Source organism: Uloborus diversus, chromosome 8, assembly GCF_026930045.1.
Source record: "Uloborus diversus isolate 005 chromosome 8, Udiv.v.3.1, whole genome shotgun sequence".
Taxonomy (NCBI): Eukaryota; Metazoa; Arthropoda; class Arachnida; order Araneae; family Uloboridae; genus Uloborus; species Uloborus diversus.
Genome location: NC_072738.1, coordinates 84,891,483 through 84,915,613, shown reverse-complemented (window position 1 = coordinate 84,915,613; position 24,131 = coordinate 84,891,483). Strand labels below are relative to the sequence as shown.

The following is a 24,131-nucleotide window of genomic DNA, read 5'->3' as shown; positions in this document are numbered from 1 at the left end:
AGTTTTTGCTGTAGAGCGGTCACAAAAAACTGGTCACACACAGACGTGACACACACACAGACAGACATTTTCCAAAAATAGTCGAAATGGACTCAGCACACCTCAAAACGTTCGAATCCGTCAAAATTCGAAAATTTGCACAAATCCAATACTTTCTTCTATATATTAGATATAGAAGAAAGTAATAATAAGTACTGATTCAGTTCCAGTTCACTTAAAATTTTCCTAATTAGACAAAAACCTGTACACCGCACTTTAAAAGCTACAAAATCGAAACTGAATAATGTGGTCAGTAAGGATAAGCTTAACTAACACTAATCTAAATGAATGACAAAAGCGTAAAATTAAAAAAAAATAAAGTGGAACCTCAATAACTCGACACTAGGGGTGCGACATTGATGTCGATATTTTGAAAACATCAATGTTTTTGTTAAAACATCAATGTTTTTAACATCGATGTTTTACTTTCGATGTTTTCGGAACATCGATGTTTTGGTTTCGATGTTGATGTTTTTGTATTACAATTGAAAATTATAGTAAAAATTTGCTCCAATTTACTCACTAGGTTAAGTTTACTTATGGAATTGCTCCAAAAATTTCATTTATTTGTGCACATTTAAAAAGATCAATTTTTCTGTGTAAAGGATGATTTTTGGGAAGATCACTACAAGATGGTAAAAGATAACTGGAGGGTGAGAAAGAGGTCAAAGCTATTGGAAGAACTCACACTGGTAGTCTGTTGCCAGAACTTACAGTCGATTCTAAGGCTCCAATTCTTAAACTAAAGGAGAATCCTATACATTTCTACAGTGAATATTATAACTAAAAATTCAGAACTGTTAAAAGTTGTGTCAAAGTATTTAACAGTGATGGCAAACTTTTGTTTCATCGGAAAAAATTTTTCTCTGCCTGGTGGAATAGTCAACGAAAAAAGAAATGCTCTTAAAACACCAAATATTGGGGGTTACTTATCGTCTACCCAGGGACGGATACAGACTAACATTTTAGGGGGCTCATGCTAAAGAGTGATCCTCCCCCTCCTCCATGAGTAAATTTATTGTTTTTGATATGAAAACTTTCTGAAATTGCTTAGGTGTTTAAAAAATACCACATCGGTCAGGAATATGGCACCTAATAGGACAAAAATCTCATGAATAAATTTTATAAACAATTATAAGAAGTAGTATTTCAAGTAATTTACTTTTAAAAATAATTCAAAAACTGAAATCATTTACATTTTATCCATAAAGTGTTTGAATACAATGCGAACGGATAATATAGTCGACGTTTCAGGGGGAGTCATGACTCCTATGACCCTCCCCTTGTATCCACCACTGCCTAGGTGGGCACTCCTGCGAGAACCTATATGATGTTTTGCGCTAACACAACACTCAAATTTTACATTTCTTGCACGATAATAAATTCTAAACACTGATTTAAACTAATAAACTATTTACAGCACATTTAAAAATAAATTCAGGACGACTAAAAACTAAACTATCTAAAAATTACAACAGAAAGAAATTCTAATCTATAGAGACTTTACATTTAAAAAAAAATGAATTGATGAAATGAATGAAAAAATTAATGGGAGGAGGGGGTCATGACCCCCATGATATCCCCTCTTCCTTGTATACACTTCTGTGCAGTGGACTTGCACATTCTCGATTTTGCCACGACCCCTCAAAAAGTGTAATTCAGTTGTATCCGAGTTCATTTCAACTACTTGTAAAAAATTCATTTTTAAATTTACCACAGTTTATCTTAATATGTTGAAGGATTTAGAAAATGAAGACTTTAGTCAGGCAATGGAACATAGAAATAGGAGAATTCTAATACTGTAAAAACAGTAGTGCCCTATATATAGCTCGCAAAACTGATCCTCGTGGCCAACTGAAATATCTGGTTTAGAAAAAGGAAATTAGTGAAAAGCGTGGCTTTATTTTAACGAACATATATACTGTCAAGTTACTTGGATGATTAGATGCACTATTGACACCAAAGGACAATGTTTTTATAAAGTAAATTTGTTATTGGAAACTTAGTAATGACTTATTCAATTTTTGTCCCATGCATTACAATTCGGCCCTATATATTAAATATTTGTTAGACATTTAAATATCAGTGTATTGCATTCACTATATTATTATTTTGCTTGAATTTGTATGATAAAGACAAATAAGAATAATTTATTAGTTTCTGCAGTGTGCCAACTGATATTTTTTCAGTCACCAAGTAAGTGCTCCAATGAGGTAGTGGCACTTACATAACAATTTTTCTAATGCCCATTTCCGGAAATAGTCAAGTTTTACATTACATATTACTATTCTCTTCGTGTAACAAGGTCATGAAAAATTTTATCAAGTCCTGAAAAAGTCTTGGAAAAGTCATGGAAATTTTTTATCCAACTTGAGTATGAACCCTGACATGAAAACATGTCGACTTAACGGATGTCAACTTACTGAGGTTCCATTATTTTAATTCCTAAAGAGTTTCTATATCACTAACTTACTAATGTTAACATTCACATTATGAAAATTAATTCCAGAAAAAAAATTTTCTTTTCTTTTTCTCTTTTTGAAAAGGCATAAGAAAATCACTAACGTTATGAGTAAAATCACTAATAAATTTGGATATCTCATGAGAAATAAATCCATCATTTTTTAAAAGAGGTGAAAAAGCTTCTTGTCAGTCAGGTCTGTTAAAGATAAAAAGTCCTGCTCACAACATGTGAACAGTGCAAAACATGTCATGGTACCTTCTTTCTCTAAAGGACTTCCATGGGTACATTCATCTTACCCTTTCCTAGCCTTTTAGAATTGCACTAACAGCACAGAATGTGGTGGCTGACTCTCCTGGATGAAGGATGGAATTCTTTGAGAGCTTTCCAAAAGAGTTTTGACTGACCAAGAAACTGCAGTATAAAATTCTGAGAATTTTTTCAAAAAAAAAAACAAAAAACACCCGGATTTTTGGAGAATGCAAATAAAATCGGAAAGACTCCAAGAAACACGGTGGCAAAAACAATTTTGACGAGGTTTTTAACTGTACCTCATTTCAAAAATAATTCAAACTTAAAGGACAAAAGATTTATTTTTTACGTTTTTCAAGCACTTGAAAGTAAAACTTTTCATTTCAAGCAGTTTTCAGGTTTTTAAAAAAGTGTACGAATCATGAAACAGTATTGCAAAAGTATTTTGCATTTTTGAAATCAACAAGAGCATAATTAAAACAGCAACAGAGACAACAATTAGCACGTATGACTCTATAGTCCTACATACCTCTTTCTGCTTTTCTATTTCCCGCATTCGTATCTCCCGAGCTTCAGCTCTAGCTTGTCGCCTCGCAACAAGCCGAGCTTCAGCCTGAAAAATCAAGATAGAAGATTCATAAGTATAGATAGAGCACAGGACAAAAATAAACAAATTGCAAAAAATAATAAAAATATACAGGTATCAAAACAAACTTTGAATCAAATTCAAAACAAGTTTTATGAAAGAAAATACTTCAAAATTGAACTCATTATCTCCCCCCCTCCCCTCCCAAAAAGAAACAAAAAAGTTATATTCACACATGTTTGGCACAGACGCCCTTAGCAACCAGTAGTTTGTCTATACAGCATGTTCCTGTTTAGCTTGTAAGATCTTTATTTTCGCAACCATTAGTCCTAGATGCATATTTCCAATTGCAAAAGTGGTGCAAATAAGATGCAAAGTTCAAATATTAAAATTTTGAAGCAAAAAAAAAAAAAAAAGAAAAAGAAAAAGAAAAAAAGTGGAAAAATACAAGATCTAACTTTTTATATGGTCCCCAAGTCCCCTACATTACACTTAGGGATATCACAAGCATAGAAAAACAATCTATGCACAAAAAATTAACATTAGTACAACCAATATTCCATGAGATATGAAACAGCGTTTTGCAAACTTTACACTTGCATTCAATTACATTTTTTGAGGGAAAATATAGCGACTAACAAGAGTTTAATGCTATATGTGCACATGGAGTGTATTTTTTCAAACTAGTACAAGTTTTTCAACCACTCTATTCCTACCACAACAGCACTAAACACACAACATATACATCCCTTCTTGTCTTCAATATCTTTTTCATTGAAAAAAAAAGAAAAACTTCTCATGGTAATGTAAAACAAATTTTTCTCAATGGGGTGGGGCAGTTGGCATCCTCCGGGAGAGCAGTGCCCCCCCCCCCCCCACTGAGATGCCTGACAGAAACACTAATAACGAATAAAATAATACCCGGCTTATAAGATAAAAAAAATTCTGAAACCGAAAATTTCTCATTTCTTGATAAAGAGATACTCAATTGGGGCGGTGCATCCCCAGAAAAATAAATATACATTTATGCAATATTATAAGCATAATTCATTTCCATTTTTAACCAGTTATATCTGTGAATGTAACTTGAATAAATATAAATAATGCAGGAAGTTTCTTTGCAGAAGATCTGAAGTGTGACTAATATGCAACGTTTCCAAAAATTAAAAAAAAAAAAAAATACAGCATGAAATATTTTTCTGACATGGAACTCATAAAGGTGAGTTCAATGCTCTAGTTTTCTACCAAAAAATAAGTGAAAAAATTCTTAACCCCCCCCCTAAAAATATCAGTTTTGATGACTTAAAAAAAATAATTTAGGGGGAAGTACCCCCACGAGTAGGGTGGTCCAAAATTTTGAAGGTGAAAATGTTTTGAGTCTTACGATCCCATTTGGTACCAATACATTAGAAAAAGAATGGGACAAAATTTTATAACATTTGAATAATATTTAGAGGTAGCTCAAACCAGATGAAGTTTGCATCATTGCCAAATAAAAGTGTTTTGACAAAGAACCTTCAAACTAATCTCAAATATGATTGCTATTTCCATTAACAGAATTGCATTGCAAATCTGACATTTTATGTACACTGTTTCAACATTAGCCATGAAATATATTCTGCAAATATGCAAATGTTGCAGTTTATGCAATTCTTTGTAAGCTGTCAAGTGTTGTGCTTCGACCGAAGAAGCATCAATACTGGCAAAAGCAAAGCATATGTTTTACTGGTACAAAACAATTAAGAAATAATTAATTCTCAAATGTTAACACCACGTCATGGAATGGATTACTGGGGCCTTTTTTAATAAATGCATAGGGTTCTCTTCTGCACCAAAAGTACTTTTCTTTATAATTGATTCTAGGCCAGCTGAAAATTCATTACATCACAAGAGTCAATAATAAGGAAAAGTGGTTGATGCAAAGGACTATAGAATACATTTTGTTAAAAAATTGCTGTATGACTCCTATTCAAAAGATGATTATCGAGAATTTTCTTCAACTACTTTTAATAGTTATGCATAAAACTCCTTCCTTTGGAATCAGATGAACCACACCGAACAGATGTTAAAAATATTGTACTGTTTATAAATTTTCTACTACTAGTTCATCATCACTTCAGTAAAAGATATTGAATTGCAAAAGATATGGTACATTTGCTGCACGTGTTTATTTAAGAGCTTGGGTGATAGCTTCTATACTTCAGAATGCACTATGTAATGATTTCAATTTAATGAAATCTCAATTTTATAATTGAAAAATAAAAATCTTGAAGAAGTAAGAAAACTGCATGGCTCTTTTTGTGTGTGACAATCAAGTGACACACTTGAATAGATCACAGTTGAGTAAAGCTATTGAAGAAGTGAATGAAAAAATTAGGCAAACCCGAGATTATTTTCAAAAATATCATGAAATTTGGGAACTTTCTAACTACATGGTCAGCTCCATTCTCTAAAAGAATGAATTTACCCGATACGTTTTACCGTATTTTCCTGCGTATAATCCGCAGATTATCTGCTAAAAAAGGCAAAGTTTATGAAGTGCGGATTATGTGCTGCCGCGGATCATCTGTGATTTTAATTTTTTTTTTCCTTAACACAAATGCATTGAACCTCAATTTTTACAGTAGGATTCACCGATAGATACGCCGACTGAATATTGTTTATTTTACAAAGCATGCATGATCTTCTTCGCTGCCTGCCTGTATGTTTGTTATTTTACGTTGCTTGAATGTTCCTTTTAACGATTCAGGTCATGTAAATTAAACAAGATTACAGAAAATAGGTAGCCATTTGCACAAGATTAGACCGTTTACTCCTTTGTCTTGACTCTTTGTTTTTCAAGTAATTAACGTACTATAATCAAGACTTCATGAAGAAATCATTATATTTTAGATTATATTTCAGATTAATTTTGATTATGCCTTCAAAGTAATTACCTTTCATGTTTTTAGTTTAGTTGCTCAAATGGTATGTTAAATTCAAATTTTATTTTTTTACATCGTATTATCCGCGGATTATTCGCCGCCGCGGATTATACGAAGCTTTTTTTTTTCTTCAGGTCGATTTTAGGACCTGCGGATTATAGGCCGCTCGCGGATAATTACGCAGGAAAATACGGTATCATGCAAAACTTGGGAGATAAAAAAAACCTGCGAGACTTTAGAGAATTTATTGAAGGAAGTCAGTTATTAATAATCTTACTAAAAGGAATAAATATACATTACAAAAGAGTTTAATGAAAAAATAATAACTGTTGAAGATCAATTTCAATTCTTGTTGAGGTTGTCGAAAAACATTGCTGCGCGCTTATACCAATAGCAAAAAACAGTTTGACAGCTACTAGCACAATCACACCCATAGTGATTTAAATATATGTGTTGTATTATAATTTTCAACTTGCAAAATGCTAAAGATTAAAATGAAATAAATGTGTACTGCTTTCTGTAAGCTTTTTTCCTTTCCTTTTGCATTTATTGCATAAAATCAAAAATTACAGAACTTTGAGGATGTTGGGCTATCTCTAAAAGTTAAAATTATGAGCTCAAATTTCATAATAATTATTTTTTGCATAAATGAAACCAAATAGGAGGGTACGACCAATACAAATCAGAAATTTTTAAAAAAGGGTCTTTTTTTTGGACCACCATGAGTCTACAAATTTCCTACAATTTGTTCATGCTTTTAAACTTTTCACCTCTTTAGCCCCTTGGAAGAACGTTAATGGTCCCTTGCCATTTCAAATAAAAATAATGGCTATCAAAATGGCAAAAACGGGGGGGGGGGGGTGACGGGGGAAAACGGTGGTCAAGTTTAGATTTAAGGGGGCATTTAACATATGAATCAGAAAGAATGGTGTCCGAAACATTTTGAAGGTTTTTTAAAAATTATTACTATTATTTTATGGATAATAATAGTACTTATGTCAAACTAGGTAAAAACTACCAAAATTCTCTGTTTTCTTCTTTATTTATTTATTTTTTTTTAAACAACAAATTCAAATGTTTCAACAGGCTCCACGCACTTCCGCTTATTATAATTGTACTATACGCAACCGCATAACACAAAAGAAATCATACCAAGCTGGGGGAAGCCAGCATTACTTGAATGATCAATGTAATAAGACTGTCAGAGGTCTTCATGTGGAATTTCTAGCACAACTACTTTTCTTCAACAGCTTTTAAGACGATGCTTTTGGATTGTCATGTTGAGTGGGAGAAAATATTTCAAATATTCAAATGACTTGGAAAATAAATGGTGCAAATTATCAAATTCGTTTGTAGCTTTGTTTCTTAGGTGTCCTAACTTTTGTTTTCGTAATTAAAAGAATTACTTTTACAATTCCATTCAAAAAGAAAATTCACTGGAATGAATAGATCAGCGTTTCTTTATTTGTGTCCCGCGGAACCTCAGGGTTCCATCGAGAACACTCAAAGACTCAAGGATTCCAAAACTTCCATTCTTTTAACCTAAAGTTAATCACCTAAAAAACTTTTGACCGCAGCTTTTAATCAGCATTTTTCGAAAAAACGGCAGAGATAAAACGAAAATGCAGTGTGGATTAAAAATCCTTTTAATTGTCACAGTACACCTTTCGACTATGTCAATATAAGGATAAGAATCTTTTATAGAAAAACATCAACATCTGATTCATCCTTGAAACAGAAATTGAAATTAATGCCAGCACTATAATTGCAGTGCAGTTTGAAAGACTATTACTCTTTACATGATAATCTAATTTTCATTCAGAAGTAAATTACATATATCCGTCATAAAGAAATTAGTACCACTCATGACATTAAAATTGTATTTGAATGAGTTATTGAATTTTATCTTAAGAAATATTGCGTTTATTTTTGAAGTTATTGACATTAAATATATTAATTTAATTTGCTCTTTTATTGCAAGTAAACCATTTTGCAAACATTGCATTCAAATTTATTGAAGAAAAATCAGGGATTCCACGAAAAAAGTGGACATCAAAAAGGGTCCCAATTATTAAAGAAATAAAGAAAAGCTGTCTTAGACTAACGGGCAACCTTTAAAAAATTAGTGACCCATGAAAACGACCTGGTCTCTTGAGAGAAGTATCACCAGTTGCCTTAGATCTGTATGTTTCTCACTAAAACGATGTTTTAATTCAATTCGAAAATAAAGAAAAAGATATGACCTTTCCCACACCGGCCAGGCAATTATTGAACGTCCATGAATCGGATAAGGAAGTTCAGTCACCGCGACATTTTTTGTCCCATTAAGCATCATTATTATCGATACATTTCAAGAAACATTCACGCTAAATCATTCCTTCTTAATTGCGAAAATTGGAATCAACATCAACTGTAATAAAATGGATTGCAGATGGTAACCGATGGAGGAAAAAAAGGATGCGGAAGACTGAACACGCGCGGCATTTGATGGAATCATTTCATTTCGAAATGAAAGCTCCAAAAAACATTCCACACTTGACGCTTTTTATTTGCTTCCACAGTCAGTCATTCAAGTGTTTAATAGCTGGAGATGAGATAATAGAAGAAGGACATTCCGTTGGAGAAGAATACCGAACTGCAGGAACGATCCTTTTATCATCTGGAACGAGCTCTGAATAACAGCAACACGGAACGCTTTCGCTCGGCAATTCATTTTCATGAGAACAAGTCAACGAACTCGAAATATCGCGCCTTTCAGCTACAAAGATATGTGTGTGGAATAGAAATGAAATTTCAGGACATTTATAACAATGTGGATCAATTTTCGAGAAACATATTCAATGTTAAAACAGCAGCACAAAACTTATGTACAGTAGGGTCAGGTGGGGTGGAATGGGTATTTTATTAATCTTTCGAGTCACAGAAACGAAAAATATTTAAAAAAATAAATAAATAAAAAAACTCATTTTATTTACAATAATTTGACTTTATTTTGGTTCAAGAAAAAACTGAATGGATACAGTCAGTTTAGTGGCATCCTTCTTGTAAGTTATATTGTAAAAATCAAAACTAACTGATATCGTTGAAACTTTGTTTTCAGGATTTTGTTTGAATTTAGATAGCATTCTATTGCTGTTATTTTCATTAAAGGAAGTCTCCTTCGTCAACTGAAAATATCAGAAAAGTAAAATTCCGTAGATTTTAAGAAATATGTTAAAATTTTTAAGTGGGGTAGAATGCGTATAATATTAGGCTTAATGACTTAGGTTGTGAAATTAACATTTTTTCTCATTAAAAGTTATTATCTGAAGTAAGTTGTTCATTTTATCAAAAGTTTTATACATTCTGAAATCCTTATGTTATGGAGTTGCTTATAGTTGCACTAAATCTGGTTGGATGGAAGACAATCTTGACAGAATGGTTCAAACTTTTCACAAGGCACCTGAAAAGACATGCAAGCCAGCTGACCTATGACACTGTAAAACATGCTATCTGTAATGAAATTATCATTTGCTTACCGCCTAATACGACTCATACAATGCAACCACTAGACAACGCCAGAGCTGACTAAATGAATTGAAAACCAGTCTGATCCTCCCACATTCCACTAAGTTTCTGTTCAAGTACAATATCTACAGGGATTGAATAATGAATATATTGCTAAGAAATTTAAAAAGTATTTTATTGCTCAAGTTCTAGAATCTTGATATACTTGTGCTTATGTTGTAAAAATTCTTAAGAAGTCTCTGATGGGATTTTTTTTCACTTTCCCTATTAATGCAAAGGTGGAGATTGAAGAAGAACAAATCATCAAAACCTAAGTCAGCCAATCCTCAATAATAGTAGACATAATACCTTTAATTTCAGTGAAATTATAGACTACATTGTTTAATAGATTTTTACCCTTATTTATTAATATATTTTTGTGAAAAAATAATAAATAAATTCATGTTTTCGCTCAAATTTAATTTGAAACAATACTACCCATTTCACTTCACCCCACGGGGTGGAATGGGTATAAAAAGACTTTGAAATTAGCTTTTTTACTAAATAATAAAATTATTTCAGTAATAATAACTATGGATATGTGAAGTGTATTATTGAAATGTAAAAACTCAGTTAAAGTTTTTTAATTGTTGGATATCAAATTTAATAGTTTGATAATTATTTCACAAATACCTGTTATTATATCCATTCCACCCCACCTGACCCAGAAAGATTTTCTTTCGTGCATTCCGGAAATTAAAAAAGTGCAGTTTCCTCAACTACTATTAACGGAAAACAAAGATTAATAAATATTTCTTTTATTTACAATGATGTACTAACTTATTCGTTTAATGAATCGAAACATAACTTGATCCTTTTACCGAATGTTCTAAACATTGAAGCAGGAACTGAAGTAACAAACAGTGACAATGTTTCTACAATCAAAATATGAGTAGAGATGACCACGTTCATGGGTGTGCACAGGACGGAGAAGGGACACCTGTTGGCCGGGGCCCCATATTTTTAAAATGAGGATAAAATACATGTATAGACGCAGGGGTAAGCAATATGGAGGCGGGTCGGTAAAAGTCATTAGTGACAGGCCCCAAAATTTCTGTACAAGCCAATGACCGCGTCAGAGGGGATTTCTTTTCTCCCCCCCCCCCAAAATGGCTTAAAACAAAACGTAATAAAAAAAAAAAAATAGATCAATGACTTCGAAATCTGAAATTTTTTGATAAATATTCAAAACATCAAAACTATATTATTTTCATGTAAGGAAAAACCACCATCAATTATATTTTTAAAAAATATATTAACAAGAGAAACACAGGCACCAAATAGCAATAAACTGAAAGACAGTGTACATTTAAACATCCTTTTAGTACAATTTTGTAATTGCTCTTGTTAATTTTATTTTCCTCTGTAGTCACTATCAGTACAGCGCCAACTATAGGACTCAATATTATGATTTCGCGGGGCCGTAGACACAGAAAACATTGCCTCCCTCCCCCCCAAAGCAACATCTTGAACGGCAATATCGCCATCCCCCCTCACCCCCATACTTTACTTTGTAATAAAAAGAGTACATTTTCGCGTGTTATAATTGACGAATTGTAAAAACTCAGAGCATTCACTCCAGTACTTAGCGAAAATAATTTCCTACAAAAGAATAAAGTGTTTTCGTTCAGGTTTTGAAATCTTAATGCGAACAAAAACATCAAATTCTTTAAATTTGGAAGTGCCAAATGTTATCTTAAACACATTTTGTAAGTGTTAAAAAATATGAATTTAAGAAGTATTACTTTGAATGCGCGTCTATGAGTACAAGCAACTTTTTTTTTTTTGAGTTATTAAAAATACATCGAATATTTAATAGGGATGACCCTATTAGAGGTTTTACAGAGTTACGGCTCTGAACTCTTCAATTTTGACAAGCCTACTTTTTCTTGATATTTTTTAAATAAGTTTAATAAAATAAGACATAAAATACACAAATGTATTTATTCAATTAAATATACAGAGATGAAATATTTAAAGAATATAGGTGTTAATTTAAATGAAAAGTTAAAACTTCATCGATAAACAGCAAATGTGAGATGTGACAGATAGTTTCATGCTTGGGAGTAAATTCACTTTAATTTATAGAATAGTCAACAGACATGGCACAAAAACTGCTTTTTATAACAGGATTTAGGAGCCTTCAAACAGTGGGAATCCTGGGCAAGTGTCCCAATTGCCGTTGTGGAAAGCAGGGCCTGGCGTCAACTACTAATGCAGTGATTTTACTGTCTTAAAATGATATTTCAATGCAACATTGTATACATGCAGTCAGGGTTCCCATTGCAGAAAAAAAATGTGGGTGAGAAAATCTCCTCCTCTCTGTTGAAATTAGAGTGAGGATTTTAAAAATTGAGAGATATTTAATATATATATATATATATCATTCAATTTGACAGACGTGATAAAATGAGGGAAAGCCCCTCGTTGAAAGATTTTTCGAGTGAGATTTATTTAAAAAGAGCGCGATTCTCGCGCTCAAGGACGGACACAAGGGAGGGGCGATGAGGGCGATCGCCCCTCCCTTGAGTGAACCCGCATCGGCAAATTTTCCGAATTGAAGACTTAAAACGCAAATGAAAGCCACATTTGACGACGTTAAGGAAGGAAATGGGGTTTGAATTCGAATTTCCTTCTCGGAAATTTTTCAAAGTTGAAGTTTCAAAGATACAATATATCATACGATTTTTGGCAATGTTAGGAAAACGGAGTATGGAGATTTCTCCCGGTTGATAAAAATGTTGTGCCCCCCTCCCCCCCAAAAAACACGTTTTAATTAAATACGTAGGTAAGTTCAACCGCCCCCTCCTTGAAAAATTTCTGGATCCGTCCTTGCTCGCGCTTTATCGGGAACTCTGCACGCAGTTTCAGAACATGCAACTGCTTCTAAACTTTTAAAAATAAAGTTTTTTCCAGAAAGTCTTTTTTTTTTTAATTTAACCAACAATGCATATTTTATTTTAGGAGTTCCGCGAGTCAATGTAAAGAACGATACGTGCTATGCAGATTAATCAGCCATAACCGCAACTGATATTTACCTCTTTCGGCAATTTCTTTTTCAATGAAGAAAAAAAGAAAAATCATGTAAATCGATTCGTGTTATAAAGAGTATAACCTCCCATTACGAGAGCGATTATTTAAAAAATGAAACAGGTTTTCTTTATTACATGAATCGATACGTGACATGAAAATGTTGCTTGATAATGATGCGTGATTGATTTTTGAGAAACGGTATAATAGGCAACGAGTGCTTGATATCTATTCTTTATGCCTCCCCGCAGAAAAAAACCCACTAAACATTGCTGGACATTTATTTTTCTCACTGTTTTTAAGCATTTAAACTTTTCCTTCCAGTATACATTTAGTAACGTTTACAGCTCAAAAAAATACAGGATCTTCCAAAAGGCTAGATCGTGAATCAAAATGCTTGTTTCTAAAAAATGGACATTCCCGCATTGTTTTCAGCAGCAAGGACTTGAAATCCCTCCTTCTCAAAATATGTAAGTTGTTTAGCAGTAAATTACCGCCGTTAAGCCAGGCACCCCTCATGTCTGCACCCTTTATCTCTAATCAGAAGATGAACTACATAATTTACTTTAAAATGTGTTGTTAAAAGCAGTTGGATACGGGACGTAAAGATCAAAATTAAAGAGATAAGTGGGTTGATAACAAAAACAGACTGAGCTAAAACAACTAGACACAGCATTGTTTTCTAGAGCAGCATTAACATCAGGGCTGCGGAGTCGGAAGGAAAAGGGCCGACTCCGACTCCGGATTTATTTATTTATTTTTTCAATCCCCCCCCCCCGACATGAGAAGGGAGGGGAAAACCCCTAAATAGAGATTGAAATATTACATCCTTTATATGAAATTTTCGTGCCGTATGTTATTGTAAACCTAGATGTGCATACAATATTAGAAATTCAATTTGAAAATCAAATTTTTTAATAGTTGCAATTTTAAAAGTATTACTTAAAAATCTTTTTTTTTTTTTTTTTTTTTTTTTTTTCAACTGAAAAGGATTAATTTGTTCTCCTTCAATGCTTAACAAATGGATATTCATCAAATCGTGGGCTTTCAATTTTTGAAAGCGGTAACCTGAGAGAAAAACAAGAAGTTCCGTCTAGAACTATACGAGCCTACTTCCCGTATACCCATATTACTTTATAGTACCTGATCAATATTCTCAAAAATAGCTAAAATCGCAAATTGTTTCAAACATATTTTTGCTAATTTCTAGGAATAAAGTATTCCTCACGCATCTAAAAAAATTTAAAAAAAGAAGAAAAAAAAAAAAAAAGCAGCACCTTTTAAACAAAGCAGCTAATACACTTTTTTCTACTTAAAAAAATTCTTTAACAGCTTTCAAAACGAAAAAATAATTAAAATTAATAAGCTTTTTAAAATAAATACATCATATCAAAAAAAAAAAAAAAAATCGTTTCTTTTTCCCCTGTTGCCAAAAATAATTTTTTAAATGAATTAATGCACTTACCAAAATATATAAAAACAATAAAATGTCAACTTAAAGAAATACTTTTCATTGTCAAAAAAAAAAAAAAAATCGTCTGCGCATATCGCTATGTAGAAACATACAGTGGCTCCCAAAAGTGTTCGTACACCTTGAAATTTTGTAGTAAAACCAGAATAACTCAAAACTGAATTCGAATATGAAGTCCATTTTTTTTTCACACCATTCCTATGCCATTGTGAATAAAACCCAGTAGTTTTTTTTTTGGAATATTGCCAGATTTTATTTTTGAAATTTGTCAAAAAACGAAGAGACAGAGAAAAAATACGCCACAAAAGTCATCGTACAGTGTAATAGTTTCGAATAAATTCATAATTAAAATTATCATATGTGGTTTTTTTATTATTTTTGCATTGTAATGATACTGTAAAGTCATTTGATTTTATTTTTTTTGTGTTTTTATTCCCTAATATTCTGCTTATTATTTTTAAATCACAAGTATGCGTAAAAAACAACAAACACGATTCGAAATTTGTTTTTTTCCCTCACAGTAGCCGTAAATTGATTTGAAATGTCTCTAAATTGGTTAATTTATACCATTCTATAGTGAAGGGCTTGATAAAATGCTTTAAAGACAAGAATCGGATCGAAAACAAGGTAAGAAAAGGTCAAAAGGCAAAGTTAACAAAGCGTGATCGGAGGTTTACAGTTAAAAAAAATATGAAAAATACACATTTCAGAACTGAAAAAGTTTCTGCAGAATTGAATGAAACATTTTACGTTTAATTTTTACCTAAAATTGTTCGCTAAGTTCTCTGATTAGCTAGATTAAATAGGACCGCTTCCCGCAGAAATTTTCTTGTTCGTACGAAAAACAGTAAGCTTACACTTTCCGTCGTAAAATCAATGATAAATAAGGTCAAAACGTTTTGGAACAACGTCTTACTCATAGACGAAAATAAATTCAACATTTTGGGTTAAATTGTTGTATAATTGTAAATGAAAGAAAAAAAAATGAGGAATTTAATCTTAAGAACTTAGTTGGATCGGTTAATCAGGACGGTGAAGGCGTTCTTGTGTGAGGATGCATCTCAGCATCAGGAATCAGAAATTTGGAATTTTTTGATGGAATAATGAATTATGCTGTTCATTTAAATATTTCAAGAAGCAATTTGAAACTATTACCCCAAAATTTGGTAATCGGAAATAACTTTGTTTTTTATCAAGATAACGATAAGAACTAACGATTCGCGTTTGGCGCCTCAAAATTTGTCCTTAAGCTTGGAAATATCTCCTCAATCGCTAGATTTAAACTTAATGGAACATATTTGGAGATATCTGGTGGTTAGATTATGAAAACACACCATTGAAACGAAAAGCGAACTAGAAACAGTAAGACTCGTAGTGCGGCTGAACACTTACTCAGAAATTGCACAAAAAAAGAAAGAAAGAAACAATGAAATCTATTTTCAGACGTTTAAATGCTGTTGTTGTTATTGCATGATATCCCACTAAATAATAACTTAGTAAAAAGTTAGATAATTTACTAATTTTTGACATTTTTTCAAAGTGTACGAAGACTTTTGTGAGATAAAATTTCTGTAACTTTTTGGTTTTTGATTTTTAAAAAATTAAGTTTTAATGTTTTATTAAAAATTTTTGTGTAGTTTTGTTAAAAATAGATCATAGATCTTATAATAAAATACCTATTCCGAAATATTAATTCTAACCAATGGATAAGGGCCTATTTCATTGAAAGTCGTAGGTGTACGAACACTTTTGGGAGCCACTGTAAATGTCTTTGAGTTTATTCGCCGAAAACTGAGTACCTAAATTAAAACTTCAGCGTGAAAATAAAAACAAATCATATCAACAATAATTATTTCACAGTGAAAACCATAGCTGCGGAGTCGGAGTCAATCGCATTTTGAGATAAAGGAGTCGGAGACGAATGTCCAAGAATCGGAGTCGGTCATTTGTCCTCCGTGTATAAATTTTTGCCAAAGCTACGAAGTCAGAGTCGAAGTCGGGGAGTCGGATTCCGATTAATTATCGGGCGTCGGAGTCAGGGGCCTCTAAATTGTCAGAATCGGAGTCTGGAGTTTGGCGTTAATAGCTATTTCCAACAAAATTTGTTTGAAATAAATCCGCCTTCAAGTACGGAATCTACATTGACTTTCAGTTTCCCCATAGGCGCTAATGTTAAGTCTTTTTGAACTGTTCAAAATTGAACAAAAAATAGTTCAAATCAAAAAGTGAAATATAGGACTGAGGTGTCCTCGCCGAGATCTTTCGAACAAAAAAAGTTTGTTCGAATCGGACTATTCATTCAAAAGTTATTAGGGGGGGGGGGGACAGACAGACCGACGGACCGACAGACATTTTTCCCCATCTCAATACCCTACTTTCCAATTTTTAATTTTTCGATATTTATTTAATTATTTTATTTATTTTTGATTTTTTATTGTTTTTCGCGACATTTTTAAGATGCATTAAGCCTTCTTTCATGCTTTTTTCTTCTTTTTCTGACTTTTACAGGGAAAGTAGGCTAAAAAGCGTTTTTGCTAGGTCGAAAAACCTTTCTTGAATGGGAGCGGGCGCTCCGGATGACACTCATCTGGTGGGTGACACCCCAAGTTAATTTCTCAGAGTTTATAAAAAATACAAATACTTTAATTCTGAAAAATATTCCCAATAAATCTTAAATTACATTTCATCTGTAAAATTTCAACGAAAATAGGGCAAGGTATATATTGCGTAGAGAGACGTACGTCTGGAGCAAATTTTACACAAAATGCGGCGGTATACAGCTTTGTACAAACGGCTTTTACTACACCTATATTTTTTTCTTCGCTCAATTTTTAATTTTAGTTTTTTTGGTTGCTTTAGAATTAACCTTAATATGAAAATTTTAAGATTAACTGCAATTATTGAGTGTTGTAATCAAGAAATTATAAACCTTTTTTATTTCATACTTTTTAGTGAGAATCAAGCTTATAGATATAGATTTAAAAAACATACATTTTATCTAATCTTTTGGATTCGCACTTTCGGGACAACACTAATTTACCGAGCACTCTCAGAAGTTTCCTCCCGAGCTACGGGCCCCGACTTGCTCAAGGAATACATTCATTTTATTATTTTATAACTGAGATCGAATTCAAAAATGTATTGTTATTTTTATTTAAAAGTGATTACTTAGAAAATGTTAGGTAACTAAACAGTTTGCAGACAGTTTGCAATCAGTTAAAGAGAGTTTAAAAAAAAAAAAAAGCAAACAGAGGGACGGCGTAGGTAGCTTTTATTACCGAAAGTTCGATAAAAATTCGAGTAAGCTGGCTGCCAATAAGTTAATTTCTTATTAGTAGGAGGCCTCTATACATGTAATCGAACCAATTGGTAGACAGTTTTTTAAAAAATGCAAAGAGAGTCAGTGAAGATTAAAGAAAAAAAGAAGGTCGGAGTTGGCCTATATTCTGATGATTCCGACTCTTTTACCCTAAAATCAGTCCGACTCCAACTCTACAGCCCTGATAAACATTACATAAAGCTATGCCTGTTCTGACTGAAAAGTTATCTATATACAAGCCTTTGTAAAATTTTCGTTATAATTTTACAAAAGTATACATATTTTTTTTTCATCGTAACAATTATAACTCTTTGAATGTATTATCTTTATACTGTTTAGTGCAATTATCTGCTTTAGAATACTCAAGATAAATGCATTTCTGGCTTTTTTTTTCCAATTTAGAAAGCATTATTCATAATTTTCTAGGGTTCTTTTGAAATTTTTCGTATTTATAGGCCTCCCCCCTTTTCTTTAGATTTTTTAAAAAAACAACTTTTTAGAATTTTTAAAAAAGTTTTGATTGATCGTTTTAAAGGCATTTTGCTAGTAAAAAAAATGTTAGCCTAAATCAATCTTACTACTTTAATGTTGATGGTGCTCGTAGTTTTTCAAGATATGAAAATTTGCTTTTAGGCGACAGGCTTTTCTTCAAAGAGTAAACAGTTTTTCATTCATTTTTATCAGTTATTTATTGAAACTAGTGTTCACTCAGTGGTTGAAATTCGACTATAATCAAAACTGAAAATTTGTGGAAAACTTATATGAATTTCCCTGTTTTCAACATTTTAATTTCTACTCTTGCACATTCGCTCATTGCACATCCGGGGACATACAGTTTTATATGTACTTAAAATACGAAACAGTAATCATTTATTCCAATTTTGCTTTCTGTATGTTATTCTCAAAATAAATGAATGAAAGGGGATATTTTCACAATTACGAAATTGTTACGGTATTGAAATTCTTGGTGTGAATAATTTTATTTTGGTTACCATGTTGCTTTGTGATAACAATATGCAAATAGATAATTCTCTGATCTTTGTTTCCGTATGCAAAGAAAAAACATTTTCGAGCTGCCATTGGTGCCAAAAATTTGACGCCAATGGATAAAGATCGCCAACTTTCACCTATCGAAGTCTTCCCGAATGAAATGATACAGAAAAACCCAGTTAATCGTAGAACTTCTGTGTAAAAAGTATTCTTTGTCAAAAGTCACTTTTATTAAGTAAGTTGGCTTGACCTTTTGCCATTAGAAATATGAAATTTCTGACTATCAAATGAACGAACTCTACTTGCAGTAAAGTGTAATTGCCCATGCGAAAACACTAGACGTCGCAGCAACGCGCCAATTTCATCAAAAGAGTTTACCTTTTTATAAATAAGATGATTCGAATGATTAAAAAAATCATTTGATTTAAATCAATTGATTTGAATCGTTGATACCGCGGCGGGAACATAGTTTTAAGGGCAGGATATATATCATACTGAAGCTGAAGCACAGGAAATAGCACAGATTCGTATACAAAATCAGCAACAATGATCAATCCAAAAGAAAGACAACAGAGAGATGGTAAACCGAAAATTAAAAATGTGAAACCAAACAAGGAATACGCACTTTTTCCCGCAAGGCACGTCCAAAAATATCGATCAACACCGGCATATCACTTGCGAACTTCCATACGTCAAGATTATTAGCACGAGACAGCGAAGAATCAATCAGTTCTGTAAATTTCAAGGAAGAACGCAAGCGGCCTTGGAAATACCGTTCCAGGTAGATGACCACGCCTTGTGTCTCGTTCCACAAAAGGACAGCGGACTTCAAAAACGTTGCATAATCACAAGAGACAAATTAGGAATAACTAATGAGTTGACACAACGCGTTCTCGAATGAAAAAATGAACAGATCGATAATACATGCAGTTCGATAATATCTGAGGGCCTTTGTTCGAAGATAAGGAATAAATGACGTTCCAATTCCTGAAATACCAACAGAGGTTGGAAAATAAACATAATACAAAATTACAGATTAGGTTAAAATGAAAACAATGCTCTTTAAAGAACAGGAATCTTTGAGTTCTTCCGTAGAATTCTTTAACTCATGTTGATAAATCTCGTAGCTTTCAGTTACCAGGGATTCAGGATTTTTCACAGGGTACAATTTTTTTGTGAATTATTTTTATTATTATTTCTTTTTTTTTGTGAAATTTCAAACTAAACTAAAAGTAATGTATTAATACTGATTAGATTTCCGATTTGCGTACTGCTTTATTATATTATTTAACTAGTGGTACCAGCACGGCTTTGCCCGTAATAGAAAATTAAAAGATCTTTTGGTTCGCCTGTATATTTACAAATAATGTATGGTGAATTTTCTCGCCAATTGGCTTGTACCCATGTTACGGTTCCACGTTATGATAATTTCGTAATTTACTTGTCCATTTTATGATATTTTTGTTCTTAAAATTGGATTGGAAAAAGAACCACATCGAATTTTCGAAAAATCGCTTCGAGGTGCACACTTCCATGGTACAAACTAACTTTGTGCTAAATTTCATGGAAATCGGCGGAACGGTCGAGGCGCTATGCGCGTCACAGAGATCCTGATAGACAGAGATCCGGACAGAGGACATTCAGCTTTATTGTTAGTAATAATAATAATAATAATAATAAAGATCAAGAAGATAAAGAGAAGATAAAGAAGATAAAGAAAAGATAAAGAAGATAAAGAGAAGATAAAGAAGATAAAGAAAAGATAAAGAAGATAAAGATAAAGATAAGAGTTTAAAAGAAAGGTCGGCCGATTTGGTGAATCGAAATTTTGTGAAGGATCCATTTTGGTTAATCCGAATGTTGCAAAGGGTCCCCTTTTAACGAGTTGGAATTTAGTGAAGGGGCTTTAAACAGACTGAAATTTCTTCCGGTCAAACTCTTGGTTACTTCATGGGACAAACTGGCAAGTCCTAACTTATTATTACTTCATAAGACAAATAGAGTTGCAGCAGCATAGTAATTAAGAATCACTAATAAGCATTTTTAATGTAACGTTTCAAAAGATATTCTAAAATGCTCAAATTTTGTGGGCAAAATAAGTGCACTGATATTGCATTCAAAATCTGCTTATATTAACAAGATTGTATTAAGCGGCGCTCATTGAATCATTAGAATACATCAGCTTCTCAAAAAATGGACATGAGCAGTATGAGTAGCTAAACACTTGTCTTTAGAAAATCTTGAACGTCTACCAATTCTTAAAGTTAAGATATACTGGCATTTCATCGATGGAAACTATAGACTGAAAATTAAAAAGTATATTCAAGATTAACATCTACACGCCTAATACGTCCCGAAACATGTTTGGTGCGCTAAGTGAACAAAACCTGATTTAAAGAACGACAAATATTAAAAAAAAAAAAAAAAACTCTCATTAGCAAAATCTTCAGAAATGGGTAGATCGAGTTTATTGAATGGTACACTTACACTATAATCAATAAACTGGTCAGATTCGAGATAAAAAGCTATCTTGAAACATCTGTTTGGTTTCAAAAAATTCAAAGAATCCATTGACGCAGCGAGAAGCAAAAAGATGTAAGTGGACGTTTTAAAGATTTGAGTAATATCACAATAGTTTAAAAAACTAAAACTAATAGTTTTAAGGGCATAACATCATACTGAAGCTGAAGTGAGGAGCGTACACAGGAGAGGGGAGGGGGGAAGAAGAGACACCTGTTGGTCCGGGCCAGGCCGGGTCCAATATTTTTTACTGGAGGGGGCGGGCAGAAAACTTTTTAGTTCATTTTGCTACACGCTTTTGTAGCAAACTGAACTAAAAAGTAAAAAATTATCTTTGGATGATAGTAATAGACCGAACACTTAATTTTAATGTTATACAAAAACCGTAGGGTGTTGTCTGTTTACATTTTTGCATGGAAAACAAATGGAAGAAATTCAAGACAACTGATAAGAAGCCTCCACGCTTTTTTGTATTACATTAAAAAGAAAGTGTTCGGTCAATTACTATCATCTAAAGATTATTTTTTACTTTTTAGTTCATTTTGCTACAAAAGCATTTTTTTTTTTAGTTTTTTAAACTATTATTTTCTTCTTCTTTTTTTTTTCTGTTTAGTTAAACTTGTTTTACAAAAAAATATTCATTTCTACATAATTAAAAATCTTTTATATTCAAGAATTCCCCCCCCCCCAAAAAAAAGCGACTAAAGGTCTCGGGCAGCATTCGAAACGCGGTCTCAAACTCCAAAAAGAATAACTATAGCCATTAAAGTGAGACGAGCTCTAAAAAAAAATCAACTGCTCTGATAAATTGCCTGTCTAGTAATTGCCTAATCCAGCTAATCCATCTCAGTCATCGATGTATATGTGCGGAAATCATAATTATATTACTACTAGCAAAAATACCCAGCGTTGCCTGGTATCAGTAATAATTGTGAGAAACAATCAGTAGCGTAACTATGGGGTCTAGCGTCCCCGGCGAACTAAAGAAATTGCGCCGCCCCCCCCCCTGGTCGCCCACATGGGAAGTCACCGGAGGTCATTGTGACCTCCAAAAAATAATATATTTTTTTGAACATTTCAGATAAGATAGGGTGCCGTGAGAAAATACTAGTCCTTCAAAGGATGCCGCGAATCAAAAAAGTTTAGGAACCCATGAAAAGAGCTGTCAGATAAAGGTAATATCGCTTTTGCAATTCGTTATTCATATTTTCCTCAACAACGAATGTCTAGAAAATTTCGGTTTATTTGAATAGAAAAACCTGAGACACAGATTATAGAGTTTTAAAAAAGATAACCCCTGAATAGAAGGAATGCTGTCCCCAGCTTGTCTCCTGCTGTCTCGGCTGTTATCAGATTAGCGTACGTAATATTAATCTGGGTGTATTTTCTCCACGGGCAAAGGACATGCAATTGACATTCTAAAGGTGACACAACACAAAGAATCCCCACCCCTCTTTTTTTTCTCCTAAAATCTTCTTCTGAAATCCGCTCCTGCCGCTTCTTCACGCACCGGGGCAATTAATGAATGAAGACGACGAAGCTCAACGATATTAATGGCAGGAAGAGCATTCACTTATTTTTCATGGCTAAGACTTTTTGCATCGGGTGATGGGTTATTTATTTATTCATTTATTTATTTTTCAAAATTGAGAAGAAATAGAAAAAAAGATATATTTAAACGCTTTAAATTTCACGATGCTCAGGGCAAGAAAAATTGGCTAATGTCTTTGAAGTTGAAAATGACTGTTTCCGGTTCAGCTAGCGATGATTGTGTTTATTGTGTTGACAATGATGTTATATATTGAAATGTATTCAACACATGGCAAACATAAATGAAGAATATCATTTTATGAGCAATAAACGTTAGAGGTTGCAAGAACTCACATTAAAATGACTTAGCATTACGTTTCATAACCAGGGTCGTTGGGAGCTAACGCTCATAAAATTCATGTTACTCTGATTCTGAGCAGGACCCTCCTGACGGCATTAGATAGATTACGACTGGGCTGACATGGCCTCTCGTCGGCCCTGTTCAGAACTTCAAGGAGGTGTAAGGGGTGCTGCCCTGACAATTCGGAATCATAGTAATGCAGTATCGGAGACGCTTTTTTAAATCGGTAGATGGCGTGCGCGAACATTACAAAATAGAGATCCTAAATACGGACAGATTGGACAACTTCAGAGCGGCGGTCATCTTATGTCCAAAGATGCTCAATGCCCGTAGACCGTAATGCATCTTCTGCCCCAAATATCACTGTACATTGTATCGAAAAAATTAGAGGCTAGTTTCGATATTATGAAATGAAATGTGCAGATCACAAATATATCTTTGTTTTCTATCTTTATGAACAAATTTTTAAAAAAAATTTTCTTTGTAAGCGCTATGACGATACGAAACAATTGGCGACTGATTTCCAGACTTTGAACTCACTTAGTTAAAAGAAAATACGAGGAGAAAAAAAAAATAAGTCAAAAGATTTAATTCCTATATTCCATGGGAAAGCTAAAAAATCACACAGCGCAGCATTTCGAGTTGACAACACTTGGACTAAACATGGCGGATAGCGGCGCGCCGTTGTCCAATCTCCGTATATTACAAAATATATTCGTTACTTCATGTGCAAGTAGGTAGGAAACCTCTATATTGAAAACTAACAGATAAAATTTCGAACAATCGACTTGGTTCACGGAAATGTATTATGAAATGAATATCACTTTTTGTTAAAAAGCGGCGCCTTTTCGATTATGATATTTTTGTGAACACCCCTGAGCTGAGAAAATATTTCCGACCCAGCAACCCAGCATTGCTATATGATTCTGAGTCATCGGGGTGCACTCTTAAGCTTCTAAAATTTATGAAACTTTATACCGAGGCAGCTGCATATTGTGACGCTAAAGCTTATTTCATTTTAATGATCTAAATTCATTTCTTAGAGAGTGACAGAGTTGAAAGTATGAACTCCGTCATTCATTAAATACCCGAGTAAAGAACA

The 24,131-nt window shown here is 33.1% G+C and overlaps 1 protein-coding gene across 1 annotated transcript in view; it reads right to left on the bottom strand.

Annotated features, from left to right (window-relative positions):
* The window catches only part of LOC129227581 (leucine-rich repeat flightless-interacting protein 2-like), an 87,982-nt gene that overhangs the window by 14,673 nt on the left and 49,178 nt on the right, over window positions 1-24,131 (bottom strand). The window contains exon 3 of the mRNA XM_054862165.1: window positions 3,282-3,365. Coding sequence (XP_054718140.1) covers window positions 3,282-3,365 — 84 coding nt within the window. The remainder of the gene's footprint in view (window positions 1-3,281; window positions 3,366-24,131) is intronic.